Source organism: Neltuma alba, unplaced genomic scaffold, assembly GCF_004799145.2.
Source record: "Neltuma alba isolate B1F8T4 unplaced genomic scaffold, ASM479914v2 tig00012640_pilon, whole genome shotgun sequence".
Classification (NCBI taxonomy): Eukaryota; Viridiplantae; Streptophyta; class Magnoliopsida; order Fabales; family Fabaceae; genus Neltuma; species Neltuma alba.
In genome coordinates this window covers 29,140-45,677 of record NW_021637077.1, presented here as the reverse complement: position 1 = coordinate 45,677, position 16,538 = coordinate 29,140, and the positions used below count along the sequence as shown (strand labels likewise).

At 38.7% G+C, this 16,538-nt stretch overlaps 2 protein-coding genes across 3 annotated transcripts; one reads left to right on the top strand and one right to left on the bottom strand.

The window, feature by feature from the left end:
• The first annotated feature begins 3,338 nt into the window (after positions 1 to 3,338).
• Positions 3,339 to 5,962, top strand: LOC114729502 (pentatricopeptide repeat-containing protein At5g40400-like). Its single transcript, XM_028916502.1, has one exon. It carries the CDS (start codon positions 3,372 to 3,374, stop codon positions 5,418 to 5,420), a length of 2,049 nt encoding a protein of 682 aa, XP_028772335.1. The 5' UTR covers positions 3,339 to 3,371; the 3' UTR covers positions 5,421 to 5,962.
• Positions 5,963 to 7,622: 1,660 nt separating this feature from the next.
• LOC114729505 (zinc finger CCCH domain-containing protein 41) lies at positions 7,623 to 16,198 on the bottom strand. 2 transcript variants are annotated; one of them, XM_028916508.1, is made up of 6 exons: positions 15,937 to 16,198; positions 12,766 to 13,612; positions 11,029 to 12,028; positions 10,805 to 10,947; positions 9,939 to 10,262; positions 7,623 to 8,487 (listed from the first exon to the last, which is right to left on the bottom strand). In XM_028916508.1, the coding sequence occupies exons 2-6, from the start codon at positions 13,495 to 13,497 to the stop codon at positions 7,972 to 7,974; spliced, it is 2,715 nt and encodes a 904-aa protein (XP_028772341.1). In that variant the 5' UTR covers positions 13,498 to 13,612; positions 15,937 to 16,198; the 3' UTR covers positions 7,623 to 7,971. The 2 variants fall into 2 exon arrangements, with proteins under 2 accessions (XP_028772341.1, XP_028772340.1); XM_028916507.1 differs by having other exon boundaries at positions 10,805 to 12,028.
• Positions 16,199 to 16,538: the final 340 nt, after the last annotated feature.

Genomic DNA, 16,538 nt, shown 5'->3' with positions numbered 1-16,538 from the left:
ATTCGGTAGGTTCCACAAAAACATCAGTGAATTTGTTTAAGAGTTGAGTCAATTCGTGTTGCTGGGGTTCATCTAATGAAGAAGTAGTAGGCAGCCCGAGTTGTAATTGAGAGGAAGCTTGAAGCAGAAAGACATGTACAGCGGCCATTATATCATGCGTAGATGTAAGTTCCTTTGCAGGGGATGGTAGGTGGTAACCCACCCCACGCAATTCTACCCGGGTCCCTTGATAATGAAACTCAAAAATTTTCAACTCCACATCCATAGAAAATCGGCCGATAGTTCTCAACCATTGGGTACCCAAAATCATATCATAACCCCCTATTTTCATTACTAAAAAATCAGCTGAGAAAGTAGAATTGCCCATTTCCCACGAGAGATTCGGACAATGCTTAGAGATCGTTACCTTTTGGGTATCTGCCACGGTGAGACGAACAGCACTACGTTCCTGGGCTTTCAACTGGAGACGTTTGACAATAGAGGAATCCAGTACATTGTGAGTGCTGCCCGTGTCGATTAGAATGATAACCCTCTGGTTTTTAATCTGACCCAGAAGTTTCACCGTAGAAGCTTTATCATCCCCTTCGATGGCATTAATCGTTCCCACAGCGTCGATTTGAGCATCGCCCATCGCATCTTCAAAGCAATCGTCATCTTCATCAACCATTAGTGTAAACAGGTGAGAATCTTTACACTTATGGCTGCTTGTATACTTTTCTGGGCACCAATAACACAGTCCTTTCATGCGTCGATCATCCATTTCTTTTTTTGATAGTTGACGTGTGGGTTTGGCAGCTGATGATATCCGGGAAGACGACGTAGTGGGAGAATCCAGTGGTCTAGCTGATAATGCCTGTGTCTGCGTTTTGGGCCTGTCCTGTGCAGAGTAGTCCATATACGAAATGGACTTGGGGCCCATCGAATACCCGAATCCAGGACGACGAGTTGCTGCCGGTGAGTGATCATGGAGCGCCTGTATTGTTGCTTCATGCATCCGAGCAGAGGACATTGCGCCAGCTAAAGAAGGTGGCGCTGCGTTGAGGACGAATTTTTGGATATCTGTCCGTAGGCCTCCTATGAAAAGATTGATAGCAACCTCTTCAGGGATATCCACTTCAGATAAAAGCTCATCAAATTTTTTTTCATAATCAGCGACTGAATCAGTAGATTGCTGTAGCTTCTTCAGAGCAATAGTCGGGTTCTCCTCCCTCACATCAGCAAATTTGATTTCCATATTTTTAAAGTACTCAACCCAGGATATATCGGCGAAAGAACGGTGGCGCATGAAAGTTTGATGCCAGCGCAGTGCGTGGCCCTCGAGATGAATACTTAGAAGACGGATTCGATGATCCAGCGGTGTCCCATCTACAGCAAAAAACTGGCGAACCCGATATGCCCATCCGCGGAAATCAGTGCCATCGAACTTTGGAAAATCGACTCGGCTCTGTTTAGTGGCGATAGAGTAAGAGGAAGCGGATGAGTTGTTACTGTGGAGTTCGTGGAAAGAGCCGAAAGCAGGAATGCGGGGGGAACTTTCTCCAGCTACCGGTTGCTTAGACACGTTCTGGTTCATCGCAGAAATCTTGGAAGAAATGTCCTGAAGCAGGACCTTGAGATCAGAAATGTCCTGCGACTGTTGGTCCAGGACCGATTGTTGCTTATCTAGACGGTGTTCTACTTCAGCGAGACGATCGGAGGATCGCGTCTCCGGAGGCGCCATTGGCCGGAAACGGAAGCTCTGATACCTTTTTGTTATGGGCAGTAAGAGACAAGAGAATATTCATTCGACAAAATGAAATCAAGGCAGGTTACAGAGCATATATCGTCATTCCTGATATTCTCTCTCTATAACAAACTCTCATGACAATTTACTATAAGGCCCCTTTTCTAACTAACTACATATATCAAGGTCCAATTCCGGCACAAAGGTAAGCATGCCTGAGCAGAAGCTTTGATCCCAAAGTAATATTGCGTTTGGTATTCTGGAATCCTGGATGTGGCAGTGGAAGTGAGAGTAGAAAGGGAATCATAATTTTGTCATGTTTGATGTTGTTGAAAACTATTCCCCAGGGAATCAAGATTCCACAGATTTGAAGGATGGGCTTCCACCGCTAGACCCATGTAATAGTGATGTGCTTTACATGGAAACAAAAATTTGAGCACCTATTGAAAAATTGATCAGAAGGACCTCTTTTCTCTCTTCTCTTCCCTCCCTCTCCGTCCTCCATCTCTCTCTCTCTCTATTTTTAACAATTCTTATTTCTTGGTGTATTTTTAGTCTTTTCACATCTTCACGATTCCTTTCTATTCCTCCAGTCCTTAATATAGGACTCAATTGTTGAATTAGTTTTGGTTATAAATATAAGATCCATTTCTCATATTTATCAATTTTCTCTAAATTACTCCTATAGATACTTCCTCAACCATAATCAAGTAGAAGAGAAAGAAGGAGTATTAAAAAAGATTATAGTATTTTAGGAAAAACTTGTCACATTTCTTATAATTAACTAACTTACCTAATTTCTTTAATCTAATTAAATTAGTTAAATGGATCTTATATTAAGGATCAGAGGAGTATTATTCTAATAATCATAGTGTGATAGAATTCCACATACTTTCCCTTAAATTCCACACATGGTTTTGGGCCCAAAATGTTCCAGTTCATTAAAGACCAATTCTTGGTTACTTTCCTATTCAAATTTCTTTAGAAGTCCTTCCAGCACACTGAACAGGCCCAGAGGAAGGTGAATTTTTCCCTTTAAAAGAAATAAATAGTAGTCTGGATAGGCTATGCTCAAACTGAATGCCTTCCGGCATTAGTTACTTCATAAGTTTTGCTCTTGAAAATATTAGTTTCCAAATGTATTCTTCAAGTATACCTTCCTCTTTGTTGGCCCTCTAATGGAACCCAAGAACTTCTTTGTCATTTCTGCAAATGTATCTGTAATTCCTGCTATGATAAGGCTCAAGAGGAATGATGATTATTAATTTTTAGTATACATTTATTAATTATTAATTTGTAACATATGTCTAAATATTTGAGGTATCTCGCTTTATCTTTTCATTTCACCATCCTAAATGAATAGGAAATGGGTCCACCCGGGCCTGCCTTTCCAGCAGAAATATCGACTTCTCCTTTCCCACCCTTGGTTTCCCAACAGCGTTCTTCACGCTTCTGCTCACTGTCACTCTGTCCAATCTTTAATCGAGAGGGTACGGAGGCCAATGCTGCCGCCGTTGCCGGAGACAAGCTCATATTGTTATTGCTCTGAAAAACACCATAAAAACCGAGTTGCAAAGGTTTATATTCGAACACGAACGACGGAGCAAAAGGGGGAAAATAAGGAGGCCCAAGTAGAAAAGCGAACTTGATGTCGATGATCGCTCCGTTGCGATACTTGATGTCGCCAAAGAGACGAAATATGGCGGGTTCTCTGTTACTTGGTACGCTTCTCTATCGCTCTCTCTTCTGTCATGCTTGTAAACACTTAATGTCTCGATCTTCAATCTTTTCGACTACTGACAAAATCCTTGTTGCTTTAAATCACTCTACATCTGCACCTCATACACCCCACTGGAATAGTCTTTCAGAATTCTCCTTCAACGCAAGTTTCACGAAATCATCGGCACTTTGGTCGACATCGTTGTCTTCTTCGTCTTCTCTTTCAATTGTACCGGATTCTTCGTCGAAACCCATTTCAAATCCCCTCTACAATTTCCTTGCCCCTACCCAGAACCCCAATAATATAGTCAGCCTCATTTGTTCAAGCCTTAAACAGAAAAGTTTTCACCTTAATCTTCTTCAGAATGATATCAAAGATATTCTTCCACATATGGGTCCCCGTGAAATTTCAAAGATTTTGCTGAGGTGCCAGTCTGACTGCTCTTCGGCTCTAACTTTTTTCAATTGGGTTAAAAATGACTTGGGCATCAGACCCACTGTTCAAAACTATTGTATAATTGTTCACATACTTACTTGGTCACGAATGCGCCCACAGGCCATGAAATTGTTGTCAGAATTAATACATTTAGTTGAGCAAGTTTCTCCAAATGAGGATGTATTTCAAAATCTTGTTGCGTGTACTGAGGATTGTAATTGGAGTCCTCTTATCTTTGATATGCTCACCAAGGCTTATCTTAAGGTGGGTATGGTTGAGAAGGGATTAGGAACTTTCAGAAAAACCATAGAGGCTGGTTTTATCCCTAGTGTTATAGTCTGCAATTTTCTGTTAAATGGGTTATCCAAATTTAATTATATTGGTCACTGTTGGGAAGTATATGAAGAGATGGGAAGACTTGGGATACACAGGAATGGTCACACCTTCAACATTTTGACCCATGTTCTGTGCAAAATTGGAGATACAAATAAGGTGAATGGATTCCTGGAGAAGATGGAAGAAGAAGGATTTGAACCTGACTTAGTTACGTATAACACACTGGTTAATAGCTATTGCAGGCAAGGAAGGTTGGGAGATGCATTCCATCTGTATAAGATCATGTACAGGAGGGGTGTGATGCCTGATTTGATTACGTACACAGCCTTGATGAATGGCCTCTGTCGAGAGGGGAAGATCAGGGAAGCTCATCAACTTTTCCATAGGATGGTTAACAGAGGGCTAGATCCTGACATTGTGTCATATAATACTCTCATATTTGGTTACTGTAAAGAAGGTAAGATGCATGTATCTAGATCGCTGTTGTATGATATGATTGGAAATGGGGTTTGCCCAGACAGTTTCACTTGTAGGCATATCGTTGAAGCATATGGAAGAGATGGAAAACTGCTTGCAGCATTGAATCTGATTGTGGAGCTTCAGAGGTTTAGAATTAAGATTCCTAATGATGTATTTGATTATCTTATTATCGCATTGTGTCAGGAAGGTCGACCTTTTGCTGCCAGAAATCTTTTAGAAAGAATCTCTCATGATGGTTATGTGCTAGAAAAAACCACATACAATCAAATTATTGAATCCCTATGTGTAGTTGATAATGTGGACGATGCGGTAGTATTAAAATCTGAGATGATAAAGAAGAGTATGAAGCCAAATCTCACAGCATATGGAGCTATTATAAGCTGTTTGTGCAGAAACAACAGGAATTGGGAAGCTGAAAGGTTATTGGAAGAAATGGTTAAAATGGGTTTTCTACCTGATAAAGAAATATGCAGGGCGCTAATCAAAAGTTGTTGCAAGGAGAGGAATGTTGATAAAGCAGAGTCATTATTGAAATTATTTGCCAAGGAGTTTCAAGTTTACGATAATGAAAGCTACAATGCAATTGTTGAAGTCTCTTCTGAGATTGGTCAATTTACCGAGTTGATGGAGCTTCAGGATAGGCTGCAAAATGTGGGATATGCTCCAAATAGTTTAACAATTAAGCACGTAATCCATGGACTGCAGAAAATAGTGAAACAAGAATAGAGAAGCCGGGCCATCGCATGCTTCAAGTGTAGCATAACTTTTGGCATAGGTTCCGTATACAGCCTCTAGGCCACCTGATGACCTGATGCATGGCATTCTTGACTCTTAAGTAAAATTATCAATGATACATGAGATCATGGGGAGAGGCAAACCAGAAACACCTGATTTGGTCACACTCAGGATCGTTAAACAATGAATTAGGTCTATAAATTGAGGATTGGGTAGACATGATAGCTTGCAGTAAAACACTGCGGACTCACTGGGATCAATTGCAATATATTGACCAAATTTTCACACGTTCCAACTTTTCTGACAGAGAAGTCAGAGCAACGCCTTGGAACGAAATATTAAAAAAGGGATATTTTGGGGTTGGTTTCTGTGTTTCTGTGTCAGCTTTGGAGAGCCTTTTGTTCTTCATTCAACATGTCTCACCACTTACCAACGTGTAAATAGGGGTGCTGTACGGAAGTGGATTCCAACTGTTATTGTGGCCTGGTTTATTTTGGAGGAAATCAGAGGTTGGCAACATTTTTCAGGTATTACATCTCAATTTAATATAAAAACTAAATAATTAATTTAAAAATATTAAGAAAATTAGTTAACAAATATGTATTGGCTTTTTTAAACTTTAATCATATGTATTGAAACTATTTTTTGGTAGGATTCTCTTACCATCAATAAGGATATTTTTTAAAAAAGTTATAAATTTATGAAACAAAATAAAATGAAATCTTATATTTTGAATTAAAATTTAACTTTCTGACATTAACAAGGATTGATTTACTAATCACTCACAACACAACGAATTAAAATTCAAATTCCTATTAGGTGAGGGTTTACATTTAGTGACTTATATTAATTAAGAACCAGAGATAGCCTATAGTATTAGAGTTCTTAATTTTCCTTGCGACATTTGATTTGAGACATGAACGATTTTTGGATAGATTCTCTTGAAGTTTGGGGGGGGGGGGGACATTTATCAAACCTGATGTGCCATTCCAGTGAAGACAAAAACACTGGTTGTTATGGTCACATTAAAGTAAAATTCTATGGCTGGGGGTCAACTTCAAGAGAAGGATTAGTTTATGGGAGAAATTTAAGGCTGGTTTTACTCAAACATGTTTCCTGCCGAAGTTTTTGAGTTTATATCGTATTGTATTTTGCAGCGTGGGAGATAAGTCTATTTCTTTTTTGTTCTTAATATAAGACCTAATTATTAATTAATTTTGATTCTAAATATAAGACTTATTTATCATATTTATCAGTTTTTTCTATCCCTCAAACATAATCAAGTATATCTGAGAACAACACACCTAAACAAAAACTCTTTTTGTTATTGAAAAGCACTTTTACACTCACCCAAACACTTTCTTAATGGTAGCTGCAGACTGCAGTCTGTTACTCGGTGATTTTTTTTTTTTTGTTGGTGGGCGATAAGTGCTTGAAGGCTTGATTGCTCTCATTTCATCACTGTTCTCTCCCAAATTTTCCAACTCGTTTTCCTTGAAATGTGGAAGACGATGGTATCCCTTGTATTTGCTTCTTTTGTCGTTCATTAAGAACTTTGCTGTTTTTCTCAATGAGATGGGTTAGATCTGAAGATTAGACGATAGAAGCACTACAGCTATGCGTTTTTCGCCGTTTCAATCAACAACGACAAACATGGCACAATGATTCTGCGGTTCCGCCTCTTCCTTCAAATCACGAAGCTTGCAGGGAGGCCCACGAAAGGAAAAACTCTTCATATCTTTTCTTTCTTTCTTTTTTTTTTTTTTTTTTTTTGCCTTCCCCTGATGTCATATTATTCCAAGAAGATGCAACGAGGAAAAATAAATATTAGCCCGAATGAAATTATAAAGATAAAGGGGTTGTTGGTGCATAACAAAACAGCCATTGAACTAAATTCGTAAATTGCTGTATCAGCGTCGGTCACTCTTAAGTAATTTGCCGAGAAAATAATGCTTTTTTGCAAGATAATAAAATGCGGAATGAAGTGAAAACAAATGACCCATAAACAGATCGATCCATTCAGAGAGCGTCATAAAAACACAATATTAAATAGTTTTTCAATAAAATCAATCATGTCATTCTGAATCATGAATCGTTTCCGCGTATAATAATAATTTTATTAAAATCCTGATTGTAAATATCAACCAAAAAAACAAACTACCTATATTCGGTATATTCCCAAAGTGAACAAGCAGAAGTTGCAAAGGAGCAAAAACTACCCCGCTTTATATATTTTGCATGCATAGATCCAAAATATTTGCTATGTAACATCAATCGTGTTCAACAGAGTTTTTAACTTTAAATCTTTGACCCTACGAATACCTAGGCTGCAAAAACAACAGGATGCACCATTCAAACTATACCACCCAATACAGGCGGCAGCAAAAAAGAACGAAAGATCCCTCTTACATGTCTTGAGCGTTAAAAAGTAAGCACATGGGAAAATGAATTTTTAGAAATTGTTAAAAAAGGCTCCTGAAAATTAGAATTTAAAAGATTAAACATTTTACCTCGCTGTACAAATCTGACTATCAGCAGATCCTCAACAAACACTGCCTTCAGGTGATTGTTCGGCAGAAGTTTGACTGCACTGACGATCCTCACCTGTTTCCGTGTGCTCCGAACTATTTTTAGCTCCAGAGTTTAGGGTTTCGTCGTCTCCTGATGCAATACTTTCCGCCATAACATGGTCTTCTTCTGGCTGATCATCCGTATGCTCCGAACAACTTTTAACTCCAGAATCCAAAGGGTCTTTATCCCCAGATATATTAGTGTCTTGCATAACTTGGTCTTTTTCTTTTGGTTGATCGTCTGTATCGATGGGCTCCTTGGAAGCAGATACTTTTCTTACAGTGCTAGAATTACTAGGCGTGAGCCACATAAATTTGAGATGATGATCCTTCCAGCTTTTCCCATTAGTGAATGCCCTCTCAGCTGCCTGACGCGTAGTGAAGCTTACACGAGCCTCCGACTGGCTACTGTCATGGTCTCCCACGTCCTCTAGCTCTACCGCAGAAATCTCCCCATATGGTGAGAAGTGGTCTTTCAAGACAGCAGCCTGATAGACAAATAATGAAAGCGTCAACAAACTGGCATGAAGCATAACATTATGTGTTAACCACTTGCCTTGTTCCATCCAAACTAAACACATAAAAATAAAAACAGGAAAGGACTCCATACCCAACAACGCAAATACGTGAATACAGAGGTATTAGTGCATCTTGGATGCTGACTCCATCATATCAAACGTACAACCTTAAACTATCATTTCGCTCATGGCTCACAAATACGGTCCATATTCACAATACTGTCATACTAAGGCCAAATCTAAAAGTATGTTAGGGAATAGGGAGGGAAAGAAGGGAGGGAATCAAAAATCACAAGTAGAGATACATGGGGAAAGAAGGAACAAAGAAATTTTTCCTTCCCTCCATCCATTAGTAACAAAACAAAGGATTGAGTCGATCCTTCTTTGACTCACTTTCCCTTCTAAATCTCTCACCCCAAAAAATGCATAAGATATGAATAATAGAAGCAAAGCACTATGCCCTTGGAGCACTGTTTTTTCTGGAGGGAACTGATATTTAAGGAACTCAGTTTCTGATCCAATCAAGGACCTGGGGGAGAAGCTTATAATAAAAATTTGAATATTTCTCACAAATGATTGCATGCCATTGACACGTTGGATTTTATAAGACATCATGAAATTAATCAAGTCTCATATGCAAGACATTATAGTCGTTGAACATATAAAGAACACTAAAACCTCTTAAATCATACTTCACCTGCAAAGAATTGTTTGATTTAATAACATCAGCAACTACTGATCCAGACAGCAACACTGATCACCCAACTAGTTTCTTTCGTTTTCTTTTGGATATATGGTTCCAAAACTTATCAATCAGTTAATAGGTAAATTTCAAAATGAGATTCTTCAACATCATTTTCATGTTCTTGAGCATGTGTAGCTGAAAGCAGGTAATTATCAAATGTCTGCTTTTCAAATGTGATTTGGATACATCATATTTAAGTCCCCAAAAAAAATATGGAATAACAAGAGGTGAGAAAGAGATCATGACCAACCCCATGAAGTTTGTCGCAAGCAGCACTAACCACTATTTCTTGTCTAAATCCATATTCCCTCATTCATTCTTTTTCTTCCTCTACCTATACGAGTAAAAATACTTAGTATTTCATTAAGCAAAATATTTAACGTATCTTTAACAAACATTTTGGGCAGTCAACTCTCCTTGTTAATCAACAGTACGGTACATTGCAATAGTCTTTCTGGTACTTACCACTAACTTCTCATTTCTCTGAAAGACAACTAAAATCATAGGGTACGAAATAGGTTGGACTGCTTTTGGCAAATCTGCCATATACTGTTCTACCATGCGAGCATCTAACGGGATTTGTCTCGATAATGAGTCAGATTAAAACATGATGAAGTAAATAAAAGCATATGATGAATTAATTATCCTTCTATATAACGAGAGTAAGAGGACTTACATCTGCTAGTCCGGCTGGTAAAGGGGAGGTGATTTTAAATGAAGTGGGACGATTGTCCAATTTGTATCTATTTACAGGTGCATATGGTCGAATTGGCACTTTGGCTGTGGATTCTTGATGTGCAATTATTGCAGTTGCTTTCGGACTTTGAGATACAAGGGTTCCCAATGTATTGTTCTTATCACTTATTGTCTCTGCATGTGGAGATGCCATACAAAAGCCAGAATCAGACAATTGAGAAGTCAGTTTAACATCAGCTGACACGCCTGTTTTGGGTCTCTTGGCAGCTTGCTCAGTAACTACTTCACCCTTGAGTCCCGTGGCCTGCAAAAGATCAAAACATCAAGGATTTATTTGTGAATGATCAATTCAACTCAATTAGAAGTCTTAAATGAAGGCTCATATTGGTTTCAATTGACATCTACATTGCACTATCTTCAACTAAAAGCACATCTGAGCTTGAAGCCCACTCAGAGACAGGCCCACCATTTCTGCCGCTGAAACTCAGTTTAATTAATAGAATCGGGGTTGAAAGGATCAAACCCTATAGTTTAGATCACTTGGTCTTGAATACTATGTCCACAATCAATTCAAATTGAAAGCTTAAGCTATTAATTGAAGGTTCTTGAGATTTATTTTAGTAATTCTCCGAAAATATGACACAATGGAAGAGAGTGGCATCTTAACATGCTTATATACAATTAGAGTAGAAACTTTAGTAAATGTAGCAGCAGAAAGATATAATTTATAAGGGATCCTTCTGTGTTGTTCATGCAAAAAGAGTGAAAAAAATGTGGGAGGGGGGAGACAGAAAGGATCTAAACAAGCATGCATAGTTAAAATAGTGTGAAGACTTTAGTTTTTACTTGTTTCTCAAGTTTGTCCAAATGGCGTCGGAACTCATTCCGCTTTTGATCCAGCATTTCCTGTTTCTTGCGCAATTCTTCCTTGAGCTGCTCCAAGTTTTCAAGCTTCTTTTGCAATGGAGGTGCAGTTTTTGGTCCATTTGCTGTCACAAGCTTAGGTTGATCAGGAGCTGGGGATGCATCAGAAACAGTCTTTGAAGCAGTTGTTTGGTGGATATCTTTACCCCTATCAGTGACAACCGTATGAGAAGGAACCAAAGCAGATGAATGCCCAAGGACGGTTGCAGTTACACCATTGCTGCTGCTAATGCTGTCATCAGGAATGCTATCACGATTAGCCCACCATAGCTTAATAAACCGATTACCCATTACGGCATCAGGTGCCTTCAAAGCAGCTTCAGCCTCTTCCCTCTTGGAGAACTGGACAAAAGCACGTTCACTGTTCAATGGAATATGAATGTCAATAACCTCCCCAAATTTTTGAAAATGAGAAAGAAGAGCATCCCTTCTGTTACTTTTCTGCGGAATGCCATTTACAAATAAAGTTCGTAGTGCCTTTTGTGATGGTTTCCGGATGTTGCGTATGTCAGTCTGTGCCCTAAGAGATGAACCCATGGATTTTGGGCCAGCATCATCAGCGATGATTTGCTTAGCTTGCTGGGAAGAGCTGTGAAAACAATTTAATTCATCATTGTCTTCTTTTAACTGACTATCAGGATACTGAAAGGTACCCACCATTGGATTAACCATTTCTTTCACATCAGATCTGTTTTTTGAACCACCAATCCTGGCCCAAACTGATGAAGTAGCACTCTGTGAAGTGAAAGTTCTTCCTGTTCCCATTGAAGAATCTCTATCTGGAGCATTGAATAGTCTCACATTATGCCTATCAGAAGGAGCATCACTGGAGAAGGGCTCAGTTTCATCAATCTTGGATGACTGTAGATTAAGGAGCGCATTTGACGTTTCCAGACCACTATCATTCCAAAGGGGCTGATCAGGATCATAAAAATCAGCTCCACTTGTGCCCCCAGGACCAGGGTATGCACCACCCAATACCAAACCATCATCGCCTATTCCAGACTTGCCAGCTTTGCCATATATACCTTTGCTATTCATTGAAGTGGCTGAAGCACTTATTGAATGTAAAGACCCAGATCCAGCTGATGCGCCCATAACGTGTGCACTTGGAAGTGAAACTGGAAGGTTGAACTGTGAAAGGCCCTGAATTGAGAATAAAAGAACGATTTTTAGTGAAGCTATTAAATCAACAGAAACACAGCATATTTTTAATAAATTGCAACTTCTGGAAAAGTCCATTAACACAAGTCATCAGATTAACACATTAACTACTAATTAAAAAGAATAAATACTAAATTTCTAATTGTCTGCAAAGTGCAAGTTTGCATAAAAGTACTCTAAATTGGATTGATAGTCCAAACAAGCTCGACAAACCCACCGCTCAAATAAAACTAACATGATTATTGTTAATATGATTGTTTCAAATCATAGGCAACAAACCCAAATTGCTCAGAAGCACCTTTTTCCTACGATTTTTGACACCATAGATCCAGGTATCAACATGAAACTAGACCTTGCTGATTCTAAAGTCACTTAATGAAGGTGAAGGTTCATACGCACCTATGAAAATCATTTACCATTTGCCAATACATATGCATAAATAAGTAGAAATTACAGAGAGAGAAATATGATATTAGTGGTGGAAAGATAGTTGATCTTAGGCCCCACAAATCGAATGATTAACCTAGACAAATTTTGACATAAAGCTCAAAAACTAGCAGAGCCTCGTTGCAGAGGTTTCTTTTACTCCAACTCAGTCCCTTGGTGAATAAATGCAAAGAAACACTCCAGGAAGAGCCTTCTATAACAGAACTTGTCAAGCATTATGAAAATAGCCATTTGCATTTAATTAATAGGGAATAGCTTAATATAACAGATACCTGGACATCTTCGATAACAATTCGATTAACACCGTGCTCCATTGGGCACATGTCCCCTCTAAGGCAAAAACCACGTTCCTCAAAGTCTCTACATCTTTGGCGAGGGATACTCAAATTTACTGATGAATTAATAGGTGGTCTGAGTGGTCCTTGTAAACCAATAGGATGAAGCATATCCAAGCCACCATTGGGTACTCCTGGAATTAAACCAAAAGCATTCCATGATGCATTTTGTGCATTTGAAACATTTGGCAATCCCCGTCCAGTGTAAAGGCTTGAAGAAATGGACCCTTGCGGCACCATCTGTGAAGCAACATCAATTGAGCTGAACCTAGAATCACGCTGATTCCAAGAACCCACCTCTCTTCCTCTTCCCCTTCCAGCACCAGGATCTCCACTAAATGATTGGTTTGGCCGTGATCTGTGATTTATATCAAAAGGTGCTCGGGGAAATGAAGTCAATCCAGGGCGCCTTTTTATCATTTCAAAGGGTTGAGATTCATTTTCCCTGAAAGAATGTCGGTTCCCAAAAGCTTTGTTACGCTTTCTGAATGGCCTGTTTATAACAGGCTCTGTAACATCTCTCTCCAATGATTGAGAACGATCTTCCCGCCTCCGATGCTTATGATTCCGATCATCATCATCTTCGTCACTCACTTCCTTTTCCTCTGGATCACTGACGCTATCAGATGGAGCAAGAGATGGCTTTGGAGATGAAACTCTCATCTCCATTGATCCCCTTAAAAACGCAAGTTTTACTTTGTCCTCTTCCTCTTCCAACTTCAATCTAGATATGATAATCCGACTTATCTCTCATCTAGAATTAGTTCAGCAATATAGAAAGAACCTGCATCAAGGTAAAGATCCTAAGAATCATATCAAAAGTGATGGACGTGTTTAGATATTTATTGAATTAACTACTCAAAATGGAATTATTGCAAAAAGAGATGATTCTCAAAACCCGACAAGAATAGCAATAAATAGGGACAGACACTATTATCGGCAAAATCGATATTATTGTTCAAAAAGGATTTATGTCTTGTTTCTCAAGATTCCCTTTCCTCCCCACTTTCTATCATGATACCAAATATAACCTAAGAATCATAACAAAAGTGATGGACGTGATTAGACATTTATTGAATTAAATACTCAAAATGGAATTTTATACAATAAAACCCTGATTTATCCATATAATTATTAGCATTGTCCAAGGCAGCTGAGGCAGCCACCTAGGTCCTACAGCAAGGAAGTTTTAGAGCCTAGTTATATGAAGCTTTAGATATGGACATGGATATGAAAACAAGACATTTTTGGATAAAAGGAACGTTGTCAAAGGCAAGAGATCTAGGGCCAAGCACCATGGAGTCCACATCAATAATCATATCAAATATCTAACTGGTGAGAAGACTCGAGGCAACAAGCATTACGATCAAACAAAATCTGTCAAAAACAACATAAAAAGCACATCCCAATAGAGAAAGGAAATTTTATTGGAGAGGATAAGAAACAATACAGAAACAGCGGACAAAAGATCCTCCTCAAACAAAAGTTAAAAAGCTCTTCAACTCAGCAAAGGTTTCCGATTCTTTTGGATGTCTACAAGAGATACTACCATCCCCCCCTTTCGAAAAAAACAAAACCTCCCTTGAAAGAAAAGGTCATGCACTGAAACCCATAGACGATCCATAAAAGCAATCCATATTTTCTCTCATCATAGACCAAAAAAATAGTCTTCTGCCTTTCTTCACCTTTTGATCAACTTGATCCAGTACATCAGGCTGGCAGCGTGATCCCCAATTGGTTCATAGTCACATGCCCTCTTTATGTCAGATAAGATATTATACAGTAATTAGTTTTGAATAATTATTTATTAAGTATGTACTATTTCGCAAATACTTCATTGGATTAATGATTATCTAAAAATTTTGGTTGCATAAGAAAAGGACACAGGCAAGGAATTTAAATTATGTCCTCTACTGGTCTGATAAGTTCTATGTTCTTTACCGAGGAGTTGCAACATTGATCCACAGCCAAGATAAAACTCCATATACTACGAGTATATATTTTGCAGTTTTAAGGATCTAAAATAAAAAAATCCAAATCATCGCAGCATACAATTCATTGGCAGTATATCAAATTAAAATACTTTCCCAAAATGGAAAACCTGCCCTTTTTCAGTCAGGCTACCACTTCAAGTCCTGCTTGATGCCTGACAGCCTCCTGATGTCTCGATACCCAGAGCTAACTTTTACACTTTAACAAGAATATTAATAACAGAATTTCCCATGAATCATAACATCCTCTTCCTCTAGAAAGCTTCGAAGTTCAAATGTTATCAACATAATACACACAGTCTTTGTCCATTTCCTCATAGATATTATCATCATATGGTCAAATGAAAATGTAACGCGTGTTATAGTCTTCTACTTGCCTTTTCAATTAGATATTTTGTGAATACCACTATCCAATCTTCCACCCAATCAAAACAAATTAAAGTCGCGGAAATCCCAGCTCAAGTTGGTAGTAGACACTTGCAAGTGCTGAGAATAAAATGCATAAAGGACAGGAGAGGGTATAGACTCGTATTTTGCCTGTGATTGGAATTAAACAACTTCCTATCCGGATGATCTCAGAGTAATTGTAAAAGGAGGCAACAGATCTCCACATACCCAAATACTTCAATGAGATAATACAGAAGAATGAAACGCAGAGGGAATAGCTTCGTCCTCTAATCTAACGCCGACGATATACAGTCCAGACCAAAGCTGCCAGCAGCTTGAAATTGCTTGTAAAACGCGAGTCCCGTATTTAAATCTAGCCGCAAAGAAATTCAAAACACATATCCCATTTGGCAATTCACGCTGATTATTCCGAGTAATTTCCTATCCAACGATTTCAAATAGATTTTTACCCTAAGGCCGATGCATCTGGACAAAAAATTTTCGTTTTCTCTAGAATTAATTAAACCCACAAACTGTCCGGCCACCATCCATACAAGGGCCTATTGGGTCTGGAAATAATAATCAATCTCCCCGGAGGCAAACCCCTATAGGTCGCCCCCAAGGGAGAGCAATAATTGTCTACAGCTACGTCTTATTAATTCAAAAATAGCAATAAATGAGATGAGCGTGAAAAATAATGTTATGGAGAGAAAGGAGAAAAGAAGGAAACCTGAGAAAGCAGGGGCGTTAAAACCACAGTCCGCCGTCGAATGGATGATGGCAGCGGCGAGGGGAGGCAAAAGTGATGAGATGATTGCGGTTGAATAGAGAGGCAAAAGGAATGTTCTGAATTTGAGAGTGAAGAAGAAGTAGTGGGAGTCTGGGAGATGGCTCACGCAATTTGATGAACAGGAGAACGGAGGAGGGACGACGGACGACCTGAGGTGAGTGTGCGAGGGAGGGGGAGGACAGAGTGCGTGCGGCTGTGTGAGCCCGGAGAGGGAAACAGCCCAATGTGCTGGGTCAGGAACGTAAATATACTCTTAAGTCTTATCTTCAAATATTTAATAAATCATTTTTCTAAATTAATTAAATCATTGTATGACCCTTTGCTCTTGTTAAAGAGGGGGAAAAACACATTTTCATTGTATACGAAAGAGAATTTTTATAAATCAAAGAGTAGGATATATATTTTTAATTTTGGGAATTTAAATCTAATTTAAAAAGTCCCTTTTTTAAGGAAGAGGGCTTAGTTCGGCCTAAAGAAAAAAAAAATATATATATATATTGTCAGGACAAAACAAAGGCATCAGAATCTTAAATCTTAATTTT

What these genes read in the sequence shown, in the direction of transcription:
- LOC114729502 (XM_028916502.1), top strand. Translation starts at nt 3,372, where the DNA reads ATGTCGATGATCGCTCCGTTGCGATACTTGATGTCGCCAAAGAGACGA.
- LOC114729505 (XM_028916507.1), bottom strand. Translation starts at nt 13,497, where the DNA reads ATGGAGATGAGAGTTTCATCTCCAAAGCCATCTCTTGCTCCATCTGAT. An exon ending in TTGTTATCGAAGATGTCCAG is followed by an intron (nt 12,029 to 12,765) that starts GTATCTGTTATA and finishes TTCTCAATTCAG; the next exon opens with GGCCTTTCACAGTTCAACCT. An exon ending in TACCAGCCGGACTAGCAGAT is followed by an intron (nt 8,488 to 9,938) that starts GTAAGTCCTCTT and finishes TTTGTCTATCAG; the next exon opens with GCTGCTGTCTTGAAAGACCA.